The following is a 22,236-nucleotide window of genomic DNA, read 5'->3' as shown; positions in this document are numbered from 1 at the left end:
CAGCTGATGACAGCACGGTTTGAAGTTTAAAGAGTTAAAGTTGGAGAGACGGTTAAAGTTGGAGAGACCAGTGGACAGGGGTGTGTGATTTCCACCTACACAGAGGACAGATTTTAAAGCTGTTAATTCATTTTGGTTTTATCACATTTTCATTTTATGTAAAAACATAAAAACCTTTTTATTTTAAGTAAGAAGGTTCCAATTTGGCATAAACGAACAGTTTCTTTGTTTTTTCCATTTTGAAAGCAAAAACAAGACATCTATTCTATGAAAATGTGGTGCCATTCAGTGTCTGTTTGTGGCAATTATAAAAAGATGTGAATCATTCTTCTCATCCAGGGGTGTTTGAATGTAGAAAACATTATACTGTCAGTCTTTTCAAACTTCTTTTTGCCCTCAAACGAAGATAAAAAAAGAACTTTGTTTGAAGTATACTGAAGCCTTTACAATGTTTACTTTATGTTGTTCACTTACAATGGATGTCTATTGTGTAGTTCAGTACAAGGTCTTCTCTCAGGGTGTTGTGTTTTACCACGCACTGGATGTTCTTCTTGTGTAAATGTTTGAACGGGACACCTAGAAGGTAAGATTCAACTGTAATGGTTTCATTGGCGTTCACTGTATGGTTGGTTCTAGTCTTCAGAAAATTTTCCAGATCTCCTAATCTCCATGTCACTTCTGCTGCAGGCCTTGCATTTGAGGCAAAGCATGATGCCAAAATCACTTCTAAACAACCAGCAACAGGCTCCTCTCCTTTCACAGTAACAGCAGGACGAGCTACATTAAAAAAAAAAAAATAGAATACATTGAGTTCATCATTAAATGTGAACAGTGACCAAAGTTAATTCTGTTCTTGATCCACTCATGATTTATAGGTCTTTCCAATTTCATATTAAAAATGCACTTAACACTAGAGCTAAACGATTAAGCAACATAAGAGCACATTTGCGATTTACAAAGTTGAGATTGTCTTGCACATCATGTGAGGAGAATATGATGATGTGATCAGAATAAAATCTTCCCGATTGCTCTGGCGAGTCAAACAGAACAACCAAATATCTCCTAAAGAAATGTAGCAAATTACAGTCTACAGGACATCCTTACAGCTTTTGTAGAATAAACAAAAGATTAAACAACTTTCATTGATTAAACAGGATTAATAAACCCATGACCATCAAGAATATGGTTTATCTTAGTTCTTATTATAATTTTTCTTGATAATGAAGTATGCCATGCCTTTGTTACTGCTAAGAATCCTATTATGAAATATGTTGCATGCCTTTATCTGTGACAGAAGCCACATAATTTCTTTGGAGGACTTATTTCAAACACTCTGACTGAAGTTATATTTGGAGTAAAAACATCCCTACTAACATCCCTGCAGCCCTACTAAACACAAATATTTCCACAGGATGAAAGAAACCATAATAACCATGAATGAATTACCATGGTATGTTTTAAACAACTCTACAAGTTACCGAATTGTTAGAAACCATAAAATAGGAATACATTCAGGCATTATGACAGAATAATATGACCAAGCCATCTTACCAAAAACTGAGGCCTTGATGTCAACCTCTAATGGCACACTAGAAAAAAGGTTGAAGCTGCATGTGTAGGTCCCTTCATCCAGAAACTCCATTCCCCGCAGCTGAATTGATCCATTTCTCTCTGCAAAGTTCCCAATGAATTGTACTCTGTCCCCCAATCCATTTATATGCTTAGTTATGTTACCTTGGCTAATGACAAAAAAGATGTCCTCCTTAGTTGTCCTTCTTGTTGTTTTCTTCCACACAATACGAGTTATATCATAAGCATTAGTCTCAGTCAGATGGCACAACAACTGAGCATCTTCTCCATATTCAACTGCTGTGTCATGCCCAATAACCCGTACACCTGGAAAATACATATAATTCAAAGTTAAAATACCAAGCTTAATGGAAGTGAAACCAAGAATTTAAAACACATAAGACGTGTGGAAAAAGGTGGATACATGTTAGTGGGACACAGTTAATACAACATGATGAACTGTGGAGGCGATTAAGGTGGCATTAATATGTAGTAGTTATGCATTATATTTGCAATAAAGTAAGCACAACAATCAGAACTCTAATAACAAGTAAAATGGGCCATCATATGCTGTAAGTTGGCGTATACCATGTCAGAGCATTTTTATCATAAATCCATCATTAGAAAAAAAAGTTTTAAATAAAAAAACTGTAGCCCATTGTAATTTATTAGGGAAATAACAAACTGACTAGAACATTTATATTTCCTCAGTCAAAATATGGCCATTTAAAAAACAATACAGTAGCAAAAGATGACTTTGCTTATGCCATTTGTTTTCATGCACAGCTAAATGTTGGACTCTTGAAGAATAATTGTTAGAATTGGCAAAACTGATCAATGTTAACTAAAGTCACACCAGGACTCCGTTTGGTCAGAAAGCCTTTTTCAATGTTTTTTTTTTTACTATTTACGATGGCAAAGCAATCAAAATAGGACAAACGAGCTCATGTATTGGTCTTTGACAGGTGACATCACCCTTGTGAACGCTGAGATGTATTATGGGTCTAGCTGCCGATTGTGGGGTATCCGAGTTAACATTAGCTGTTACAAGGTTTCAGTGTCTTTCGCAAAGCTACATTATGTTCTTGTTGTGTGAAGGCCTGTAATAATAAATCACATGATCGGAGAGGTAAACAAATTCATGATAATGACAGATATGTGAAATTTCCCACTTGGAAGAAAGGATTTGGACAGAATGAAGTGGTAATAACAAATGCATCGCATGTCCTCGGTTGCAGCAGTGAGAAGCAAAAATACATCTTTATCTTTGTTTAAGTATGTTTCCTTTCAACATTTTGATCAAGGTAAGTACGTAACGATATTTAAGCAACTTTACAGTTGTCTTTGCTTAGGCTTTAAATAATTATTTTATTTCAATGTAACACTTTAGTTTTGGGCGTCGAACTTCATTTTAAATCCAATCGAGTCAACTTAGCGCATACGAATTTTAGATTGTATAGTATTGCATGTTTGTTAAAATATTGAAAATCAGTTACAACTGACATTTCCAGATTCACTTACCCCTTGTCAAAAAGTTTCGACTGTCCCTTTTGAAAACAAATAAAAAAAACTTTTAATTTTATTATCAAATTTTTGTTGAAGACATTCAAGGATTTTTTTTCTACATTTAGAGCACTTATTTGGTGTTAAATGTTTTAAACCTCCAGATTGCAGCTTAGTTTTTTAAATTAGTTATTTTCCGCTGTAGAAATAAATAAATATATTGGATGATAAATGAATGAGTAAATTATCAGTAAATGTTCTTTCTGTTAGTTAATAAATTTAAGGCTTTAAAAGTTTTTTTTTTTAAATCAATTCAGGTTTCTTATGCTCAAACTTGTCAGTCCTATAAATATGTAGCATTACAGTACATTTATTTTTGCATATTCTTTCTATGTGTAATATTTTTTGCTGGATATACACATCTAATTTTATCATTGCTGGCCAACTGCATATGAGATAATGGAGACTGACCCAGACTGAGCACCATCTCTACATCTGGGCCACACAGAAACTACACAGACAGACACTACACACACTCAGCAAGATTTGGACGAACAACATGCAGAGAAGGAGACACAAAAAGTTGAAGATGGTGAGAGACACTAAGGAGGAAACACACAACACTAAGGAGGTAGCGGAGACGAACTGAATGTAAACTGTATGGAGAGATGTGTAGAAGTAAACCACCTGTTGGACCTGTCTGTTTTGCACAAACAAACCAATAACCAAATGTAGTGTAGATGAGCTGTAGTTGTCAAATGTAGTTGTAGTTGTAAATACCCAGATGTATAAATGCATTGTGCTAATTTGATACAGTCTTTGCAAATGCCTTTACATTTTTAGAACTTTGTTTCTTCTTTTTCTTCTTCCACTGTGTGTATGAGTGTGTTTTGCGTAAATGTTATCTTATATTGCTCTAGAAATGACTTCTTCCTCAATGCCTGAATATATATATATGTAAATAATGTAAATAAATCTAGGATGACACAATTTGTTTAATCGTTTTTTTGTTTATTTATCAAAACCAAACACAAGGTAAGCAGTTATAACTTGAACTAAAAAGATCTTTTTAACTAAAAGTGCTTTTGTTAAAGATTAAGTATGTCAATCAGTAGTTTGGCCTTAGATAGTTCACCCACAGATTTAAATTGACTTACTATTTACTTGCCCTCATGTGGTTCCAAACCTTTGAGTTTCTTACTCCTGGTGAACACAAATAAAGATATGAAGAGTATGAAGAAAGCTGAAAATCTGTAACCACTAACTTTCATAGTAGGATAACAAACAAATGGTTACAGGTTTCCAGCTGTCTTCATAATATCTTCTTTTGTTTTCAACATATCTGAATGTTGGAGTTGTAAATTAAAATTATAATAGTATTTACATTTTTTGTTCTGTTGTTGCATTGATTAAATTTTGTGTTCATATTTGTAAAATACTTTGGATATAAGCATCTGTCAAATAATTTGTAAATGTAAATTTAAGATTTAACTATGAAACAAAAATCTGCAATACATATTTAGAAATACTTACTGTACTTTAAAAATGTTTCAACAAAAAAAAAATGTTTTAAGACATTGATGATATATGACCAGTCAATAATATCATCAGCAATTAGGGGTCAGCACTTCGTTGGTTTGCAGTTAATTACGGTGTTACACCAAATTCCGTGACCATCATCTTATGTACCGTTATATATCCTGAACGTAAGACAGTTTATCAAAACAACGATCCCTGGCCTCTTTGTTTATTTTATTGCGGTACAGTATACTCTCGTTTTTCTTTTGCTTCTCCAGCTTGACCCTTTTTATGGCATGTATCTCTCTCTCAAGTTGCCTCTGGTTGCTCTTTTTTAATTAATTAATTTTTTTAATGATGTCAGGGTAACAATAACAGCATCATACAAATTTGTTACGTAACGTATACACGGGTTTTACAGAGAAGTAAAGCATCAAATAAGCACATACAAGAGAATAAATAAACAAAAAAAAACAAACAAACAAAAAATAATATAAAATCATGTGTTAAGAAAATTAAAAAAGAAAAGTTAACAGTTCTAATAGCTTTAAGATTTTTAGAAGAAGCAATAGCTCTAATGTACTGTTGAAGTTCCTTTTCAAAAACAATAAAACAAGGTCTCCGTTGAGAGAATTTACAGCGCTGCACATGAAATTTTGCAAGGATTAAAAGGAGATTAATAATGAAATATTCTTTACTTTTATCATCGGGAGTATTGAAAAACCCAACAGGATATCCTTAAAAGATAACAAGAATCCCGGTAGTATTTTGTGATGAATAACCAAATAAAGTTCAATCCAAAAGCATTGTGCATGAGGACAATTCCAAAAAATATGAGCAGCAGTTTCACTGGGTATATTACAGAAAGAGCAGCATGTATCTATATCTGACTTAAATCTTTTCAAAAATATCTAGGCTGGGTAAAATCTCTGTAAGTTTAAATTAAATTTCTCTAATTTTGTTAGTTATTATATATTTTACAGACAAAGACCAAACTTTTTTTCCATTGAATCTGGTCATATATTTCCATCCAAAAAAAACTTCACATATGGGGTTGTTACAATTTCCTTTTGAAAGAGAGACCTGACTGAGACATGACTGGAGCCTCTCTCGCGCTATCGGTGTCGCGCGCACTCGCTCTCTCTGTCAGTGACGGTGCTGTGCTCATCAGTTCCCCGCATTCCTCAGAAGTTAACCCCCAAATTGACACAGGTAATAAAAAGATTCAGTCATGTTCATGTTCTAAAAAAAAATTATCAAAATGTCCACTGTTGATTATATTAGACTTTTGTTTTCAATAGGGATTTTAAAACTTTTAAAGTCCTCGGCTATCCATAGGCTATTATAAATCAGAAATTGAATGCACATAGTTTTATGTTAGGAAATGCAATCTTGAATTTAGTTTTGCCTTCAATCATTTTTGATTTCAGTAGTGACAAAGCAGGAGTCTTCAAAGACATGATTTTTTACACAACACGATGTTAAACATAATAGTTTAACTACTTTCTAATAACTACTTTTTTATCTTTCCCATGGTGACAGCATATAGTTATTTTGTGAGATATAGTTGTATTCAGACAAAGTTCCTTTAAGTATTGTTTAGTCTTTGATTCAGATTAAAGTGTAAGTTAAAGACTTCACTAGGTTATGTTAACTAGGAAATAATTGGAATAATTAGTCAAGTTATTGTAGTTATTGTACAATACCTGGTTTGTTGTGTAGACAATCAAAAAATATACAGCAAATATTTCTTGAATTTGAACTTATTTCTTGAATTTCCTTAAAATTGTTTTTTTTTTTTTTTTTTTTTTTAAACTGCTTTTATTCAAGACAAACTATAAAAAATAAGACTTATGACTCCAGAAGAATTATTTTTGTTCTATAGGAAATACTGTGAAAATGTCCTGTTTGTTAAAGATCCCATGGGAAACATTATTTTAAATTAATGGGAGGGCAAAAAAAATTGACAGCATCTGTTAAAGTTTACAAGTGTAAAAATGTGCCTTTATGTACTTGAAAGTTAGAATGTGTTATCCTACTACAATACAAAGTTACTTGTCAAATAAATTAACATGGAAGATTATTTTAAGTTAAAGTTATTTAAAGAGCCCATATTATGGGTTTTTGAAAATGCCCTTCCATGTAGTGTGCAACATAGCTCTAAGTAAAGTGAAATATCCAGCTAAGGCTTAAATCTGTAAGTGTACAGTGTTTAAAACTATTGATTCATCTATAAAAGAGTCGACTCATAGTGCTTCAACGAGTCGTCTTGATAACGAGTCATTAAGTGTTTCGTGATGACGCGGCTACGAAACACAAGTAGTTGCATGCGCAAACCCGGGAGATTTGAAACCTGCGGCCCCGCCCACTAACAGAAAAAAAGTCTCACACACACACATACACAGACACAGACAGACACCGGTCGAATGAAGTCACGCTGTTCAGATGGATTCCTGTGACGCTCCGATTCCTGTGACGCTCGAGGGACAGACGAGTCTTCGCTGAGGCCAGCTTCCAGCCTCTGCCACTGAGACTGCAGCTCTGCACAAGATGTTTGGCCAGCGGAGAAATTAAAATAATCGTGCCCAACTGAGCCTGGTTTCTCTCAAGGTTTTTTTTTTCTTCACTTCCGCCATTAGTGAAGTTTTTTTTCCCTCTCCGCTGTCGCCACTGGCTTGCATGGTTCGGGATCTGTAGAGCTGCGCATCGTTGGATTTGCCCTTCAATATTTGGACTCTCAGTAGTGATTATTAAACCACACTGAACTGAGCTCAACTGAACTGAACTTAAACACTACAAACTGAACTACACTGTTCCTATTTACTGTGACCTTTTATGTGAAGCTGCTTTGACACAATCTACATTGTATAAGCGCTATACAAATAAAGGTGAATTAAATTGAATTGAATTGAATGGATATTATGGACAGTCTAATCAAAGATGAAACCTCAGCAATATAGCCCAGCCTTGAGCAGATCGAGTGCTTCTGAAAACTATATGCTTACAAAGAAGACTTCATCGGTTTGTTAAAGGAAGGATCAGTAAAGACTGTCAGAACATGGATCAGTGCATCATGGATCAGTTTCTTACCCCATTTCACCAGAAGTACGTGCGATTAAAATTGCCTCGTTTACTCTAGCTTGCAAATTATGTATTTAGTTGTGTTTTGTTACTTGTAACCGCGTGTACTGTATCAGGTTAACTCTTTATATTCTCATATGGGGGAGGTATTCGCGGATATAACTGAGCGCCGCGCCCTCTCTATTCAGCCGCTTCTCTATGGACGCGCTGGCCCTGTGTGTGTGTGTGCGTGCGTGCGTGCGTGGTGTGTGTGAAAAGAGCAAGAAGACTGTGACAGGCTAGGAGATCTCGCCAGTTCTTGGACTTTTTGCTCAATAAAATAGTTAGTCATCAGTATTTTCTAGTCCATCGTCTGTATTTACATTCACCCACTGGCAGCCAAAATCCACTATAAAGTTTGTGTATGCACTGTGACTACTTTTATATTGTTCATTAGCACTCTGTCTCGCGCTGAAGCCTTGTCCGTGTCGACTAATCGCAGCAGGCTGTCATCGGTCCAATCAGCACAGATTAGCTTCGCGCTGAGGACGGGTTTGGGAACAAATGAATCGCTGAACGATTCATATGGGAGTCGCTGGGATAATTAGGTAAAAATAAATGCAGATTATAAGACCATGAAAGTGTTGTTTGACCTTGCATGCATATTAGACTGTTGTTGGAGACCCTTACAACCTAAATATGACCCTATTTCATGTATAATATGGGCTCTTTAATGAGTTTGTTTATAAAGACTGCAAAGTGATAAATGAAAAAAATTACTTAATTGTTAAAGTAGTTTGTGATGCATGTTAAAGTGTGCCCCCTAAAAGCACAAGTGGGCCCTGCCCGGCCCCCCAGTCACTCTGGTCTAGAACAGCCACTGGATATAGAGCACCCCTGTCTAACCCCCCTAAATAAGCCAAATCTTGGTGAGGTGCCATTTTTTAATTTCATTGAAGAAGTGCCATTATTATAAAGAGTTTTAATTGCTTTGCAAAACATGTCCCCAAATCCAAATTTATATAATGTTATAACAATAAATGTATGCTCTAATGAGTCAAATGCCTTATAAAAGTCTAGAAAAAGAATGAAACAGTTCTCCTGTATTATTTCTGAGTAGTCCAATAAGTCAAGAATCAGCCTTGTGTTATTAACAATATGTCTTTTGGCCATAAACCCAGATTGTGTCTCATCTATTACAGACTCCAGTACAGATTTTAATCTATTAGCAAATATAATAGCTAACACCTTATAATCACTGTTAAGTAGAGAGACTGGTTCCCAGTTATCAATTTAAAGCAAATCTTTTTTGGGTTTTGGGATAAGAGTAAATAATCCTTGCATAAGGGTTAAAGGAAGAGTTTCCTTCTACCTTATTCAAAATCCATAAAAATGGAGACAAATCTTTAGAAAATAATTTGTAAAACTAAGTATGGCTGTCAATTCCCAGGGACTTATTGTTTTTAAGGTAATTAATTGAATAACCTCTAATAAAGTCAAGTGCTTATCACAAAAGTCTCTATCATTACTTGAAATAGTTTTGTATTGTTTGACAGATTCCAAAAAATTACAAGCTCCCTCTTCCGAATATTTTTTCTTATAAAGATTGCTATAAAATTTAGCACAATAATGAGCTATTTTTTTAGAATTATTAACTATGCCATCAATATTTAAAAGTTTCAATTAATGAGGTCTTGCCTCTGGTTGCTCATAGAAGAAGCAATACCCCAAAATTACGTGAATGTGCTGTTGTTCCGGAGAATTCCATTCGCCGCGTTCCCCATCACAGCACATGCGCAACTTTAAGGCTGGTTTTGTGTACACAAATCATGACGTCATGAATTCGCTCCGCGAAGTGAATCAGTTCATGGTTGTTTTGCCATGTTTGCGTAAGCCCAGTGTTTCTTTCACCACAGATTTTGTAAAAAAAAAAATATTATTTGCGTGAACACGTCTATTGTATGCTGTTGTTGTAAGCACGTGCACACTTGTTTCTTTCAAACAGTTGCCTTGTTGAAAAAAATAAACTATACTACACTGCACAAATTCTAGTGTGTTTTATTTTAGATAAATCGCAGTGATACTTGTGTTGTTTTAAATGAAATATTTACATACATTTGTAACATATCTGCAGAAAATGTCTTTACACTGAAAACAAAGAGATACGGATTTTCCCAAAGCAGAGGAAAGTGTTTACCTTCTGAGTATTTAAAAACAATACATTGCCTTTTCAACATCAGATTTAAGTTTAACAGTTTTCATCTGCAGGAAAAAATCATCTCTTACTAAAAACACGGGTAGACCTAAATTAAAAAGATGATTGGCCTACATTAAATTAGTTTTTTATTTGAACAACCCTACACAATTTCAGTGTTGCCTTGTTTTTTTTTGAAAGTATGTTTTTGCAAACCAACCAAAAATATGTACACATTTTTCAAAAGTGTCTAAAGCAAGCTGGGCAACAATCTTCATTATAGGCTGCACAATATATGTTATCAGCATTAATATTGCAATGTGCTCATCCGCAGTAGTCACATCTGCAATGTGGAGTCAGAAGTTGAGCAGCACAGCAGTTCAGAGCACATGTGATTTGTGGAGTAGCTGCAGATTTTAACCAAAGTTAAGTGAAAGATCATACTTTGCATGTGATTTCAAAGAGTTTAGTACATTCAGGCACACGAAATTATAACTTTTATACCTTATACAAATATTAATTGTATTTAATTATTTATAAAGAAGACTAGTGTTATTTCACATTCGATTATTCAATTTCTGTATATATGCTTTTAGACTCCAAAAATAAAACAGTTTATCTCATTTTTGTCTTTGCTTTACTCTATTTATCTATGTGTGTAAATTGTTTTTGTGTTTTATGCATGATTCAATCAGTCCCCTACAAAATCATCCCAATGAATGTAAATTAATGAATTATTTCCAAACAGAGCTATTCAACCCATTTGGTGAAATTGTTTTTACATTGCAACAAATGTTGCAAAATATTTTTTTTCTTCTCAATATCGCACAGCCCTACTTCATTCTGCCAACACATGACTGGTGATAACGTGGCACATCAATAGGTAATTAAAAATTGTTTAATGCAACCAACATTGGGCTTGCTAATACAGCAAAACCAACACGAGCTGATTCACTACGCAGAGCATGCGCTTTGGAGGGGGAACCTAAAAGTGCATTCAACTTCATCCAGCGTTCCACAGATCGGTCGAAATCTGTCTTTTAAAGCGGTGCATGCTAGTTAGAAATGTTGTTGGGATTGATGCTGTGCCGACGCCACGTGGCTGTCACATGTGGCATCAAAGTACCGCAACAGCGCTCCAAGATCAGACGACTGATAATTCAAGGTTGGTTAATACATCTGTGTCGAGTGATTGGCATGACCATTGCATGCCTTGCATGTAGCCATGCATTTATACTTCTGCGCACTGTTTGTGTTCCTCTGCAACAACACTTCTGAAACAGTAGCTGGCAGTAGGTGTTTATGTTCCTCTGTGCAGAGTTTCTTCGCTGGTGTTTTGTTTTATTCTGAACGCTACCTTAATGTACAAGTGGCTCAAACTCGCTCATTTTGAGGTGGGAATAGGCAGACGTGCAACAACTTTAATCATAATGTAAACACAAAACAACAGTTTCCATCTGGAGCTCCTTCACGAGACTCGACACTTGTAAACACTCGATCCATCGGGCTCGCGTGGCTCTCGGTTCCGCCCACACTGGTCAGCGTTTCCAAGCAGACCAATCACAGAGCTTGCGGTATGCGTCGTTGCGACATGTAGTTACATTTTTTGAGAGGTGCGCGTCAGCGTCGGCCACAGCGAGGGCTATGCCTCCATGTGTAGGCTGCGCCATAGCATACGTGTGCGCTTGACGCAGAAGTATAAATTAGCCTTCAGCCGGTGCAGCATCGGTTCAAGAAACCCTGGGGTACTTTTTTGAGATTTTAACAGATTTGTGTGTGATGTGCATCAGTTAAGACAACGTTAGCACCTGTCAGCTTTAATTGTGGGAAAAACAGGATAATTTTGAGCTTTTGTCAGCTAATTTCATCTTCCGGGTTTAAAATAATTTTTGGGGTGGGACCAAAATCGGTGACGTAGCGCAAAACTGCAAGTGGAGTGATGATGTGTCAGTTTCTCATTATTATTCATAGCGGAATTTTCTTATCCTATGAGAAGACCCTGCTGCTTGATTTGCGTTTGTTTGGAGTTTAGATTCGCAATTTACATTTTTATCATAAAATACCTCCTCATTCACTAAATATTTATCTCTCCTACTTGGGGTGAACAATCCCCTAACACACTCATACAAACAAATCTACTTTTAAACGTTCTGTCTCTCGAGCATCCGATTGGTGTTTGTAGCTTTAGCCTGCTAGCACCGCTGGTCAGCTAAAGCTACCAACCTCTTTCACTCACTTATTTTCTCACTTTCTGGCTTTGCTCTTCACCTTGTACAATGTCGCATGCGTGTCTGTCCTTGAGTGCAGGAGAGGCATCGATGGAGGCGCTGGAGCTGGAAGCGGTGGAGTCCCAGATTCGCTCACTGGAGACGAAGCGAGAGGGCATCAGGGCTCTGCTCTTAACCCGTACTCGCTCGTCTGAGGTAAGTGTTCGATACAACGACAATCTCCCTGTTTCCTCAACCCCGTGTGCTTCTCTGTCCAGGCCCAGCGCACCGAGGACGCGGTTCACCCAGGCGTCGTTGACGCCGACTCCCGGCTACCACGGCCCCTGGGTGCAGCCGCGTAAGGTGCTTACCAGGTCCCGGGGCAGAACGTCTCCTCCTCCGGTGTTCGAGATCCCCACGGAGAACCGCTTCGCCCCTCTCCGCGAGACGGGTCGCGATGTTGCCATCATTGGCGACTCAATCGTGCGCCACGTCCGCTCCATTTCCTCCAAAGGTAACAAAGTACGCACTTTCTGCTTCCCTGGTGCCCGAGTTAAGAATATTTCTACACAGATACCTACTATCCTGAGCGCTGCCGAGAGCCTCGGTGCCGTCGTCCTCCACGTGGGGACGAACGACACCGGGCTCCGGCAGACGGAGATCCTGAAGAAGGACTTCAGGAGCCTGATCGAGACGGTTCGACGAACCTCGCCCGCCACGCAGATCATCGTTTCTGGACCGCTTCCTACCTACCGCCGAGGAAATGAAAGGTTCAGTAGACTTTTTGCTCTGAATGAATGGCTATTAACATGGTGTGAAGAACAGAAATTGCTCTTTGCCAATAACTGGAATCTTTTCTGGGAGCGTCCTAGGCTTTTTCGCGCTGACGGGCTGCACCCCAGTCGAGCTGGAGCTGAACTCCAGTCGGACAACATCACCAGAATACTTCGCTCTATCTGACTAGTAAGTAAAAATTCACAAAATTCACAATTTAGCCACACAGACTCCTATTCGTCCCGCATAAATAACAGTAATGCATACCTAGCTAACCCCATCGAGACTGTGTCTGTTCCTCGTATTATTAGATCAAGAAACAAATGTACTGTGTGCTCCAGAAATAATCTATTAAGAATTAAACCAGAAAAAAACACTAAAAAGTGAAAATACAAATTTCATGAAGCTTGGTCTCCTAAACATCAGGTCACTAGCACCTAAAGCACCTATCATAAATGAAATAATAACAGATAACAATCTTAATGCACTCTGTCTCACTGAAACCTGGCTGAAACAAAATGACTATATTAGTTTAAATGAGGCAACTCCTCCAGGATTCTTATATAAGCATGAGGCTCATCAAACTGGTCGTGGTGGTGGAGTCACGTCAATCTTTAGTGATATTCTTAATGTTAATCAGAGAAACGGACTTATGTTTAGCTCCTTTGAAGTACTAGCGCTTAATGTTGTCCTTCCAAACACTATGCAAAAACCTATGTTATCTCTCGCTCTAATCACCATATATAGACCCCCAGGACCCTATGTCAATTTTCTAAAAGAGTTTTCTGATTTTATCTCTGACTTACTAGTTAAAACTGATAAAATACTAATTGTAGGAGACTTTAACATCCACATAGATGACGCTAACGACACATTAGGGCTCGCGTTTATGGACTTGCTGGTCTCACTAGGAATAAAGCAAAATGTTATTGGTCCAACCCATCGCCTAAAGCATACACTAGATCTAATTCTGTCTTATGGAATTGAGGTCATTGATGTAGACATTATACCACAAAGTGATGATATTACAGACCACTACCTCTTACTATATAAGCTGTGTTTACCTGAAATTAGCAGATCCGCTCCGATATATCGCCCTAGTAGAACTATTGTTCCATCCACTAAAGATGAATTTATAAATAACTTACCTGATCTTTCTCTACTTCGAAATTCACCCGCAAACGCAAATGACCTTGATGTAGTAACCAGCAGTATGGATGCCATCTTTACTAGCACTTTAAATACTGTGGCACTTTAAATACCCATCAAACTAAAAAAGGCTAGAGAGAATAAAACTACACCGTGGTATAATAGTCATACCCGCGCTCTCAAAACAGCAACCCGTGCCCTGGAACGTAAATGGAAAAAAAAAATAATTTAGAAGTCTTTAGAATTGCATACAAAGACAGTATGTCCAGCTATAGGAGGGCTTTAAAATCTGCCAGGGCTGAGCACCTCCGCAAACTGATAGAAAATAATCATAACAATCCTAGATTCTTATTTAACACCATTGCTAAATTAACAAATAATCTGTCATCTTTGAAACAAAACGTTCCACCGCAAATTAGTAGTGATGACTTCATGAATTTTTTCAGTGATAAAATAGAAGGCTTTAGACAGAAAATAGGAGATATTAAACTTTCTGCACCGCCTTATACTTCAGATCCAGTAAACACGCCTCTGAATCTAAATAACCTCAGTGCTTTAAAATCATAGAACAGGAAGAGCTAGACAAAATTATAAATAGCTCTAAATCAGCTACGTGTATATTGGACCCAATTCCAACAAAGTTACTGAAAGAATTGCTACCTGTTATAGGAGAACCTCTTCTTAACATTATCAACTCTTCTTTATCTTTAGGCCATGTTCCAAATCCTTACAAGTTAGCTGTTATTAAACCTATTATTAAGAAACCACAACTGGAACCCAGCAACTTAGCTAATTATAGGCCTATTTCAAACCTTCCATTTATATCTAAAATACTAGAAAAAGTTGTTTCTGCTCAATTATGCTCCTTTCTGCAGACCAACAATGTTTTCGAAGTGTTTCAGTCAGGTTTCAGAGCTCATCACAGTACAGAAACTGCATTAGTGAAAATAACCAACGATTAACTCTTAGCTGCTGACCAAGGGTGCATCTCGCTATTAGTTCTACTCGATCTTAGTGCGGCATTTGACACCATTGACCATGGTATCCTTATTAATCGCTTAAAGTCTACAAGTGTCCAGGGACATGCCCTACAATGGTTTAGGTCATACTTATCTGACCGTTACCAGTTTGTGAATATTAATGGACAGCCTTAACAAATCAGCCCAGTAAAATACGAGGTGCCTCAAGGATCAGTTTTAGGCCCTTTGCTGTTTACAATATACATGCTACCCCTGGGAGACATTATTAGAAGACATGGGATCAGCTTTCACTGCTATGCAGATGATACTTAATTATATATTTCAACTAAACCTGACAAGACGTCTAATCTGTCCAAGCTAACTGAGTGTATTAAAGATGTTAAAGACTGGATGACCAACAATTATCTTCTCTTAAACTCAGACAAAACAGAATTTTTACTTATTGGGCCTAAATCCTGTACACAGCAGATCTCACAACTCGACCTACAATTAGAGGGATACAAAGTTAGCGTTAGCTCTACTATAAAAGATCTGGGTGTCATATTAGACAGCAATTTAACTTTTAAAAATCATATATCCCATGTCACAAAAACTGCTTTCTTTCATCTGAGAAATATCGCTAAGTTACGAAGTATGCTATCCATCTCAGATGCAGAAAAGCTAGTCCATGCTTTTATGACTTCTAGGCTGGACTACTGTAATGCACTGTTTGCTGGCTGCCCAGCATCCTCTATTAACAAACTTCAATTAGTACAAAATGCAGCTGCCAGAGTTCTTACCAGGTCTAGAAAATTTGATCACATCACCCCAATTTTATCCTCCTTACACTGGCTGCCTGTTAAGTTTCGTATTGAATTTAAAATATTGCTTCTTACATATAAAGCTTTAAATAATCTAGCTCCTGTTTATCTAACCAATCTTCTGTCTCGCTACAATCCAACTCGCTCTTTAAGGTCTCAAAACTCAGGGCTTCTGGTAGTACCTAGAATAGCAAAGTCGAGTAAAGGAGGCCGAGCCTTCTCATTTATAGCTCCTAAACTCTGGAATAGCCTTCCTGATAACGTCCGAGGCTCAGACACACTCTCCCAATTCAAAACTAGACTAAAGACCTATCTGTTCAGTAAAGCATACACTTAGTGCACCACTTAGGGGGCTTCCACACAGGTTATGCATCTTGTTGATATACACTGTGAACATCAGCTACGCTAATTATTTTCTTTATTCTCCATTTCCACCTGGGGATACTCTTCCCGAGGCCCTCAGACTATGCAGAGTCACTGATTCGATCCAAGACCAACGACGAGATGATCCCAAGGTTTTTTATATCCTGGACCTGGCCGAATCCTGAGCAACTACTGTGATGGTCATGGAAGAGTGGAGAACATGAGACTGATTCCTGTGACGCTCCAGAGACAGACGAGTCTTCGCTGAGGCCAGCTTCCAGCCTCCGCCACTGAGACTGCAGCTCTGCACAAGACGTTTGGCCAGCGGAGAAATTAAAATGGTCGTGCCCAACTGAGCCTGGTTTCTCTCAAGGTTTTTTTCTTCACTTCCGCCTTTAGTGAAGTTTTTTTCCCTCTCCGCTGTCGCCACTGGCTTGCATGGTTCGGGATCTGTAGAGCTGCGCATCGTTGGATTTGCTCTTCAGTATTTGGACTCTCAGTAGTGATTATTAAACCACACTGAACTGAGCTAAACTGAACTGAACTTAAACACTACAAACTGAACTACACTGTTCCTATTTACTGTTACCTTTTATGTGAAGCTGCTTTGACACAATCTACATTGCATAAGCGCTATACAAATAAAGGTGAATTGAATTGAATTGATTATTCATGAGAGCCCGTGCTTTTCAAAGGCAAAGCAGACCTGCCAAGCTGGGAGACTCAATGACTGGGTGAGATCGTGTCTGCATGTATGTGTTTGTTTCCATGATCTACGAGGTTTCTTGCATGTTTTCCCCCTCGATTCCGTCAGGTCCGATACAGCAAAACTGTTGGTTTGCAGCAGGGGCGTTGCTAGACATAAACCTCTACTTTTCAATGCATTTACTGGGGCACTGGAGATTTTTACTGGGGCACGTGCCCCAGTGAATTGGGTCTAGCGACGCCCCTGGTTTACAGCAAGCATTTTTGTCGGGAGAGCTATACAAGAATTGGAGAATGGCGGACTTTGTCTTTTATCAGTTGAGTTCGATAAAGTCTATGGTTCATCACCTTTATCCGTGCTGCTTTGTTCGCACATGTTTAAAATCCTCTAGATTACTAGCAGGGCTAATGGTTGGAATACACAGGGCAAGAGACGTGCTGAACTGCTATCCAGTATTTATGATTGATGAGGAGAGAAGTCCTCCTCATTTATAGTGTTTATATAAACACGATTATTATATTATCTTTATGATTATAGAAAAAAATTGTGCTTATGTGTAAATAAAATTACGAATAACAAATATGGCAGGGCATTAAATAACTTACTGTTTATTTCTCAGCATTTTAACTTTGTAAACTATAAAGTCATGCGTCTCCTCACGGTTTGAGTCTCATTTTGTGAGCTAAGTGTTCTCTCCACTCTTTTTCCCCTGCACTGCTGGCCACACCTACTCTTCCCTCTGCCCGCAGAGCTCCACGCCCATCTCTAAGCATTTTTTAAACATTTTCTGAGGTAGACTCTCAGTGGTACTCACTGCAGAGCCACTTGGACAGAGCTAAGCTCCAGCAAGGGGGAGCTTAAGCTCCAGCTCCTTCTTCCTTGCAGTTCTTCTACAAGTGATGTCACTGGGGGTGGGGTTGGGTGGATGTACAGTTTATAGGAGGGGGAGTTGGAACTCAAGCTCCCCCTAGACTTTACCAGTGTTGGCAACTTAGCAATTTAACTTTTCATACTACCCTAGCAATGTTTTTTGAAAAAGCATCTAGCAACAAATTTAGCAATTTTAAACATTAATTTGGCTACTTTTAGCAATTTTTTTAACCATTTTTTTAAGTTTCAAGTCACTCAAAAGCGCAATGGCTGCAGGTTTCACTCAGTAGAGTAAATTGATAGCTCAGATTGTTTTTCATAACTGTTAATTAACTGATATTTGTTAACATGTATAATTGTTGGTAATTTAGGTAGCAATAAATTCCAATAATACTATAATTGTTGTTACTTTCACAAATGTGTTATTTTAATTTCAGTTGAAAAAAGTACACAAGCTGTGAATGTTTAAAAGAATGTAACTGTTCGTTATCAGTGTTATATTTAAAAATAAAAAAAATCTTATCAAAAAGTGTTTGTATTACTTTTACAAATAGTTAATTCTATTTTTCATACAAATCTAAATGGACATATTTCAAATAATGTTTTTGCTTAGATGGCCAGTCAATTTGAGAAAACATTAATTATTTTGTATACTACATAAAGAGTTGCGATTTCGTAATGACGTCATCACGCAAAGTAATATGTTAATAAGAGAACCTATTAATGGTGCATCTGGATGTAATGTTTTAATATAATATAATACACTGTGCCTCAGAGAGTAGAGACATGACAGACTTTTTTTCAGATTTTATGTGATTTTTTTTTTGATTTTTTTTTTTATTAACTTCAAGAAACTGTATAATACAACTTAAAATACAGTAAAAGATGACAGTTCTTTTACACAATAATCACATTAGATGCACAAGATAAAGAGCAAAGCCAAAATACAACACATAAAAAAGTTAAAAGACAATGCAATAAAAAAAGAGATAAATATTCAAGTAACATGAAAGATCTCATCATATTTGCTCAAGAAAGCACATTTCTTATTTTCAATTAATCTAAGTGATTTAATTAAATGTTCTATTTCACATAGGAAGTCTATAAAGATTGGACTTTTTTTTAAGGAACCTGTTTGTGAACGTAAAATTTCCCAGCAAGTATAAAAAAGTTCACAGTGGCTTCTAACGACTTGTTTTGGTTTTCAAAATAACATCCTTAAAGTGCAAATTACCACTCATATTAACCTTGGAAAAACAGTATGAAGTAAAATCATTTCAAAACAGTGATGATACATTGCAAGAAAAAAAAAACAAGTGAAAAATGTCTTCACACTCATTTTTACAAAATGTGCAAATATCAGTATCACAAAATTTGCATAAAAGTGCATTACATGGGTAAATATTGTGCAAAATTTTAAAGTCCACCTCTTTCATTTTATTAGGAATACAGAATTTATATGGTAATAACCATGTTTTCCACCAAAAAATAGATTTTCTAAATAGACTAAAAATAGATTTTCCCCCTAGGTATAACTGTGACAATTGCTTGGAACCTGTCTCATAACTAAGAGCTGCTTTCATCAGACATAGTAATCCAGTAGGTATAGCCTTTATGATTGACATTGTCCATATATCGAACAGGGAATTGATTAATCTCATAAAACTCTCATAAGTTAAAAGATCCCCATTACTATCAAAACGATCAGAAACAAAAATAATGTTTTTGTTAAACCATTTATCCCAGAAAAAAGATTTATTATTTATCTTAATGTCTCCATTATTCCATAACATGGTTTTGTGGGGTGAGAAATTGTGGCTGTAAGTCAGTTTACAGCAGTGGTGTAGTCCTAAAAAAAAGGTGGTGTACTATAGCCCCCAACTCAAATTTTAAATGAAAATGACAAATGAACGACGAAAGTAAATGTTTCTTTAATTCATTAGCTATATATATATATATATATATATATATATATAAAATTTAACATCAGTTCCCCTTCGGATGGGGAACTCCAATGCCATGTGGAAACTTCCACTATGGGGATTTCGTCAGAAACCAATCATCTGAAAGAGTATAAAAACGGGCCAATGAAATGCCAATGAGTTGGCAGTGTCAGCGTGCACAGCTGGCGTCAATGACAATCAGTCATGCTATAAAGACGCAGCCAGTGCTATGCTCAACATCCTTTTTGCTTTCAGAGCCTTTCACGGAGCTTCTGAGAGAATCTTTGAGGGTATCTCCAACCTGTGTCTACAGAGAGAGATCGAGAAGCAGCTTCTCCCGGTCCAGAGCGCTTATACGCAGTGGCAGATGGTCGAGCTGGGTATTTCTCCCTGCCTGGCGTTCTTTGGGTCCGGTCCTCCAAGAGCGGTTTGTATATAGGGAAAAAAAAGCTTTCCTAAAAGAGCAACACGGTCGTGCAGCGCGTCTTTTTCAAGACGTCACTCCGACCGTGCGTTTCTGGATGCGGTGGTTTCCTATCCCCGGATGATGGGCACGAGCACAGCGTTTCATGTCTGGGGGTCCAGCATATTAATGCGGTGCTCGCGGGCAGTACATGCCATCACTGATGTCATGTCTGTTGCGCAGTTAAGATCGCGGCTTGCTCTTGCAAAAGAGCCAACCACCCCAGTTGTCACCCGCACTGCGGTTGGCACTCGGGCAGATCTGAGGGTTTTAGTGGGAGTAAATCTGCCGCCCTCGGGCTGCGGACCTCTCGCTCCTCCACGCACTCCATCCAAGCTTCAGGTGAAGAGAAGCGCTCCGTCCTTGGGTGGTCGCTCTCTCACCTGATGACACCGGGGGTCAGATGTCCATCGCTGCATCGGAATATGGGCTGTCATTGTCTGATGAGGATGCGAGCCCGCTCACTCCCTCCCTCCGGGGTGGAGAGCGCGGCGTTGGCATCTAAAAAGCAGACATAATGGCCATGCTTTCTCGGGCTGCTTCGGCCGTGGGTCTGGTGATGGTTTATCCCCCAGCCCCGCGGCCGGACTGACTAGATGGGTGTGATGTGGAGGATATAAGGAGGCAAGACCTTCAAAGCCTCCAGTCCCCTTCTTCCCGGAAGTGCACAGTAAACTCACGCAGTCTTGAGGGCACTTTATTCTGCCCGATCTGCGTGCGCTTCCATCCTCACCATCCTTGGAGGTTGGGCTGTCAAGGTCTGACGAGGATTCAAACCCGCTCGCTCCCTCCGGGATGATGAGCGCGGCGTCGAATCCAGAAGCAGACTTTGTGGCTGTGCTTCCCCAGGCTGCTTCGGCCGTGGCTCTGGAGATGGTTTATCCCCCAGCCCCGCGGCCGGACCGATTAGAGGGGTGTGATGCGGAGGATGAAGGCGAGACCTTCTAAGCCTCCCCATCCCCTTCTTCCTGGATGGGCACAGTAGGCTCATGCAGTGTGCTGCGTGCGCCTTCCCCCTCACCATGCACGCTATGGCCACCTACCAGCGCTACCAAGCGCAGGCGTTGGCCCGGTTGCGCGAGGATGGTTCCGACCCAGGACTGAGCATGAGCTCCGCGCCGCAACCGACTATGCTCTTAAAAAAAAAAAAAAAAAAAGTCGGCTGTGTGTGCCCTGGGAAGGACGATGATCACATCCGTGATCCAGGAATGCCACCTCAGGCTAAACCTGGTGCTGTGCGTGACATTGACAAAGTTCGCTTTCTTAACTCACCCATATTCCAGGCTGGCCTGTTCGGCGACACCGGTGGGCTATGGGCGATGTCTCTATCGGCGGGATTGTATGACTGCTCCCCCCTGCCGAGCCATCCACATCCACTGCTTTTTCGCCGAGGACGCCCGCCTGCGCCTCCGGCCACGCGGCTGCGCCGAGCATCGCACAGGCAACCAGCGTCCCCCGCCCAGCGCGCCGCTAAGTTCGGTAAAACGGACAGTGAAGCGTCCCTGAGACGGGCCATCTGGGGAGGAGGGAATTTGCTCTTTCCCCGCTGGAGGGTGGGGCACTTTATTTAACGGCGTAAAAAAAAAAAAAAAAAAACGACATCAAATCCTCAGTGAAAGAGCATTTTTCCCCTTCTCCGGATGTGACAGCCCGAACACTGCCAGTCTGGGACGCTATGCCTTCCAGCTCGCAGGATCGGTGCGTTTCGCCAATGGCTCATGGAGCGCGAGAGAACGGTCTCCTTTCTCTTCACTCCCAGCCCCTCTTTCTGGAGTTTGGGTGCGAGACGAGAACATATCGTCTCCTGTTCTCCCGTGGGACCCCCACGCTCCCCGGGTGAGCCCACTCACTCCATCGTGCGGGTGGGACCATTTGCGGGGGCTCTGCCTGCCTGGTTAGCGCGGGCCAGCCCATCGCAATGGCTCATCCATACGATCAGACTCGGCTATGCGATTCAGTTCGCGAAACGGCCTCCCAGGTTCACGGGTGTGTATTTCACCAGGGTCAGCCCTGCGTCTGCCCCTGTCTTGCGAGAGGAGATTGCAGTCCTCCTGGCGAAGGATGCAATCGAGCCGGCCCTCCAGCCGAGATGGAGTGCGGGTTTTACAGCCCGTACCTCATCGTGCCCAAAAAGAGC

At 39.2% G+C, this 22,236-nt stretch overlaps 1 protein-coding gene across 2 annotated transcripts in view; it reads right to left on the bottom strand.

Annotated features, from left to right (window-relative positions):
• Positions 1-22,236, bottom strand: part of si:ch211-141e20.2 (poliovirus receptor) — a 60,090-nt gene that overhangs the window by 18,872 nt on the left and 18,982 nt on the right. For both annotated transcript variants that reach the window (XM_056464842.1, XM_056464843.1), the window contains exons 2-3: positions 1,552-1,896; positions 475-777 (exon numbers count right to left, since the gene is read on the bottom strand). In XM_056464842.1, the coding sequence (XP_056320817.1) occupies positions 475-777; positions 1,552-1,896 (648 nt within the window). The remainder of the gene's footprint in view (positions 1-474; positions 778-1,551; positions 1,897-22,236) is intronic.

Source organism: Danio aesculapii, chromosome 9, assembly GCF_903798145.1.
Source record: "Danio aesculapii chromosome 9, fDanAes4.1, whole genome shotgun sequence".
NCBI lineage: Eukaryota > Metazoa > Chordata > Actinopteri > Cypriniformes > Danionidae > Danio > Danio aesculapii.
This window is presented reverse-complemented; position numbering and strand designations above follow the sequence as displayed.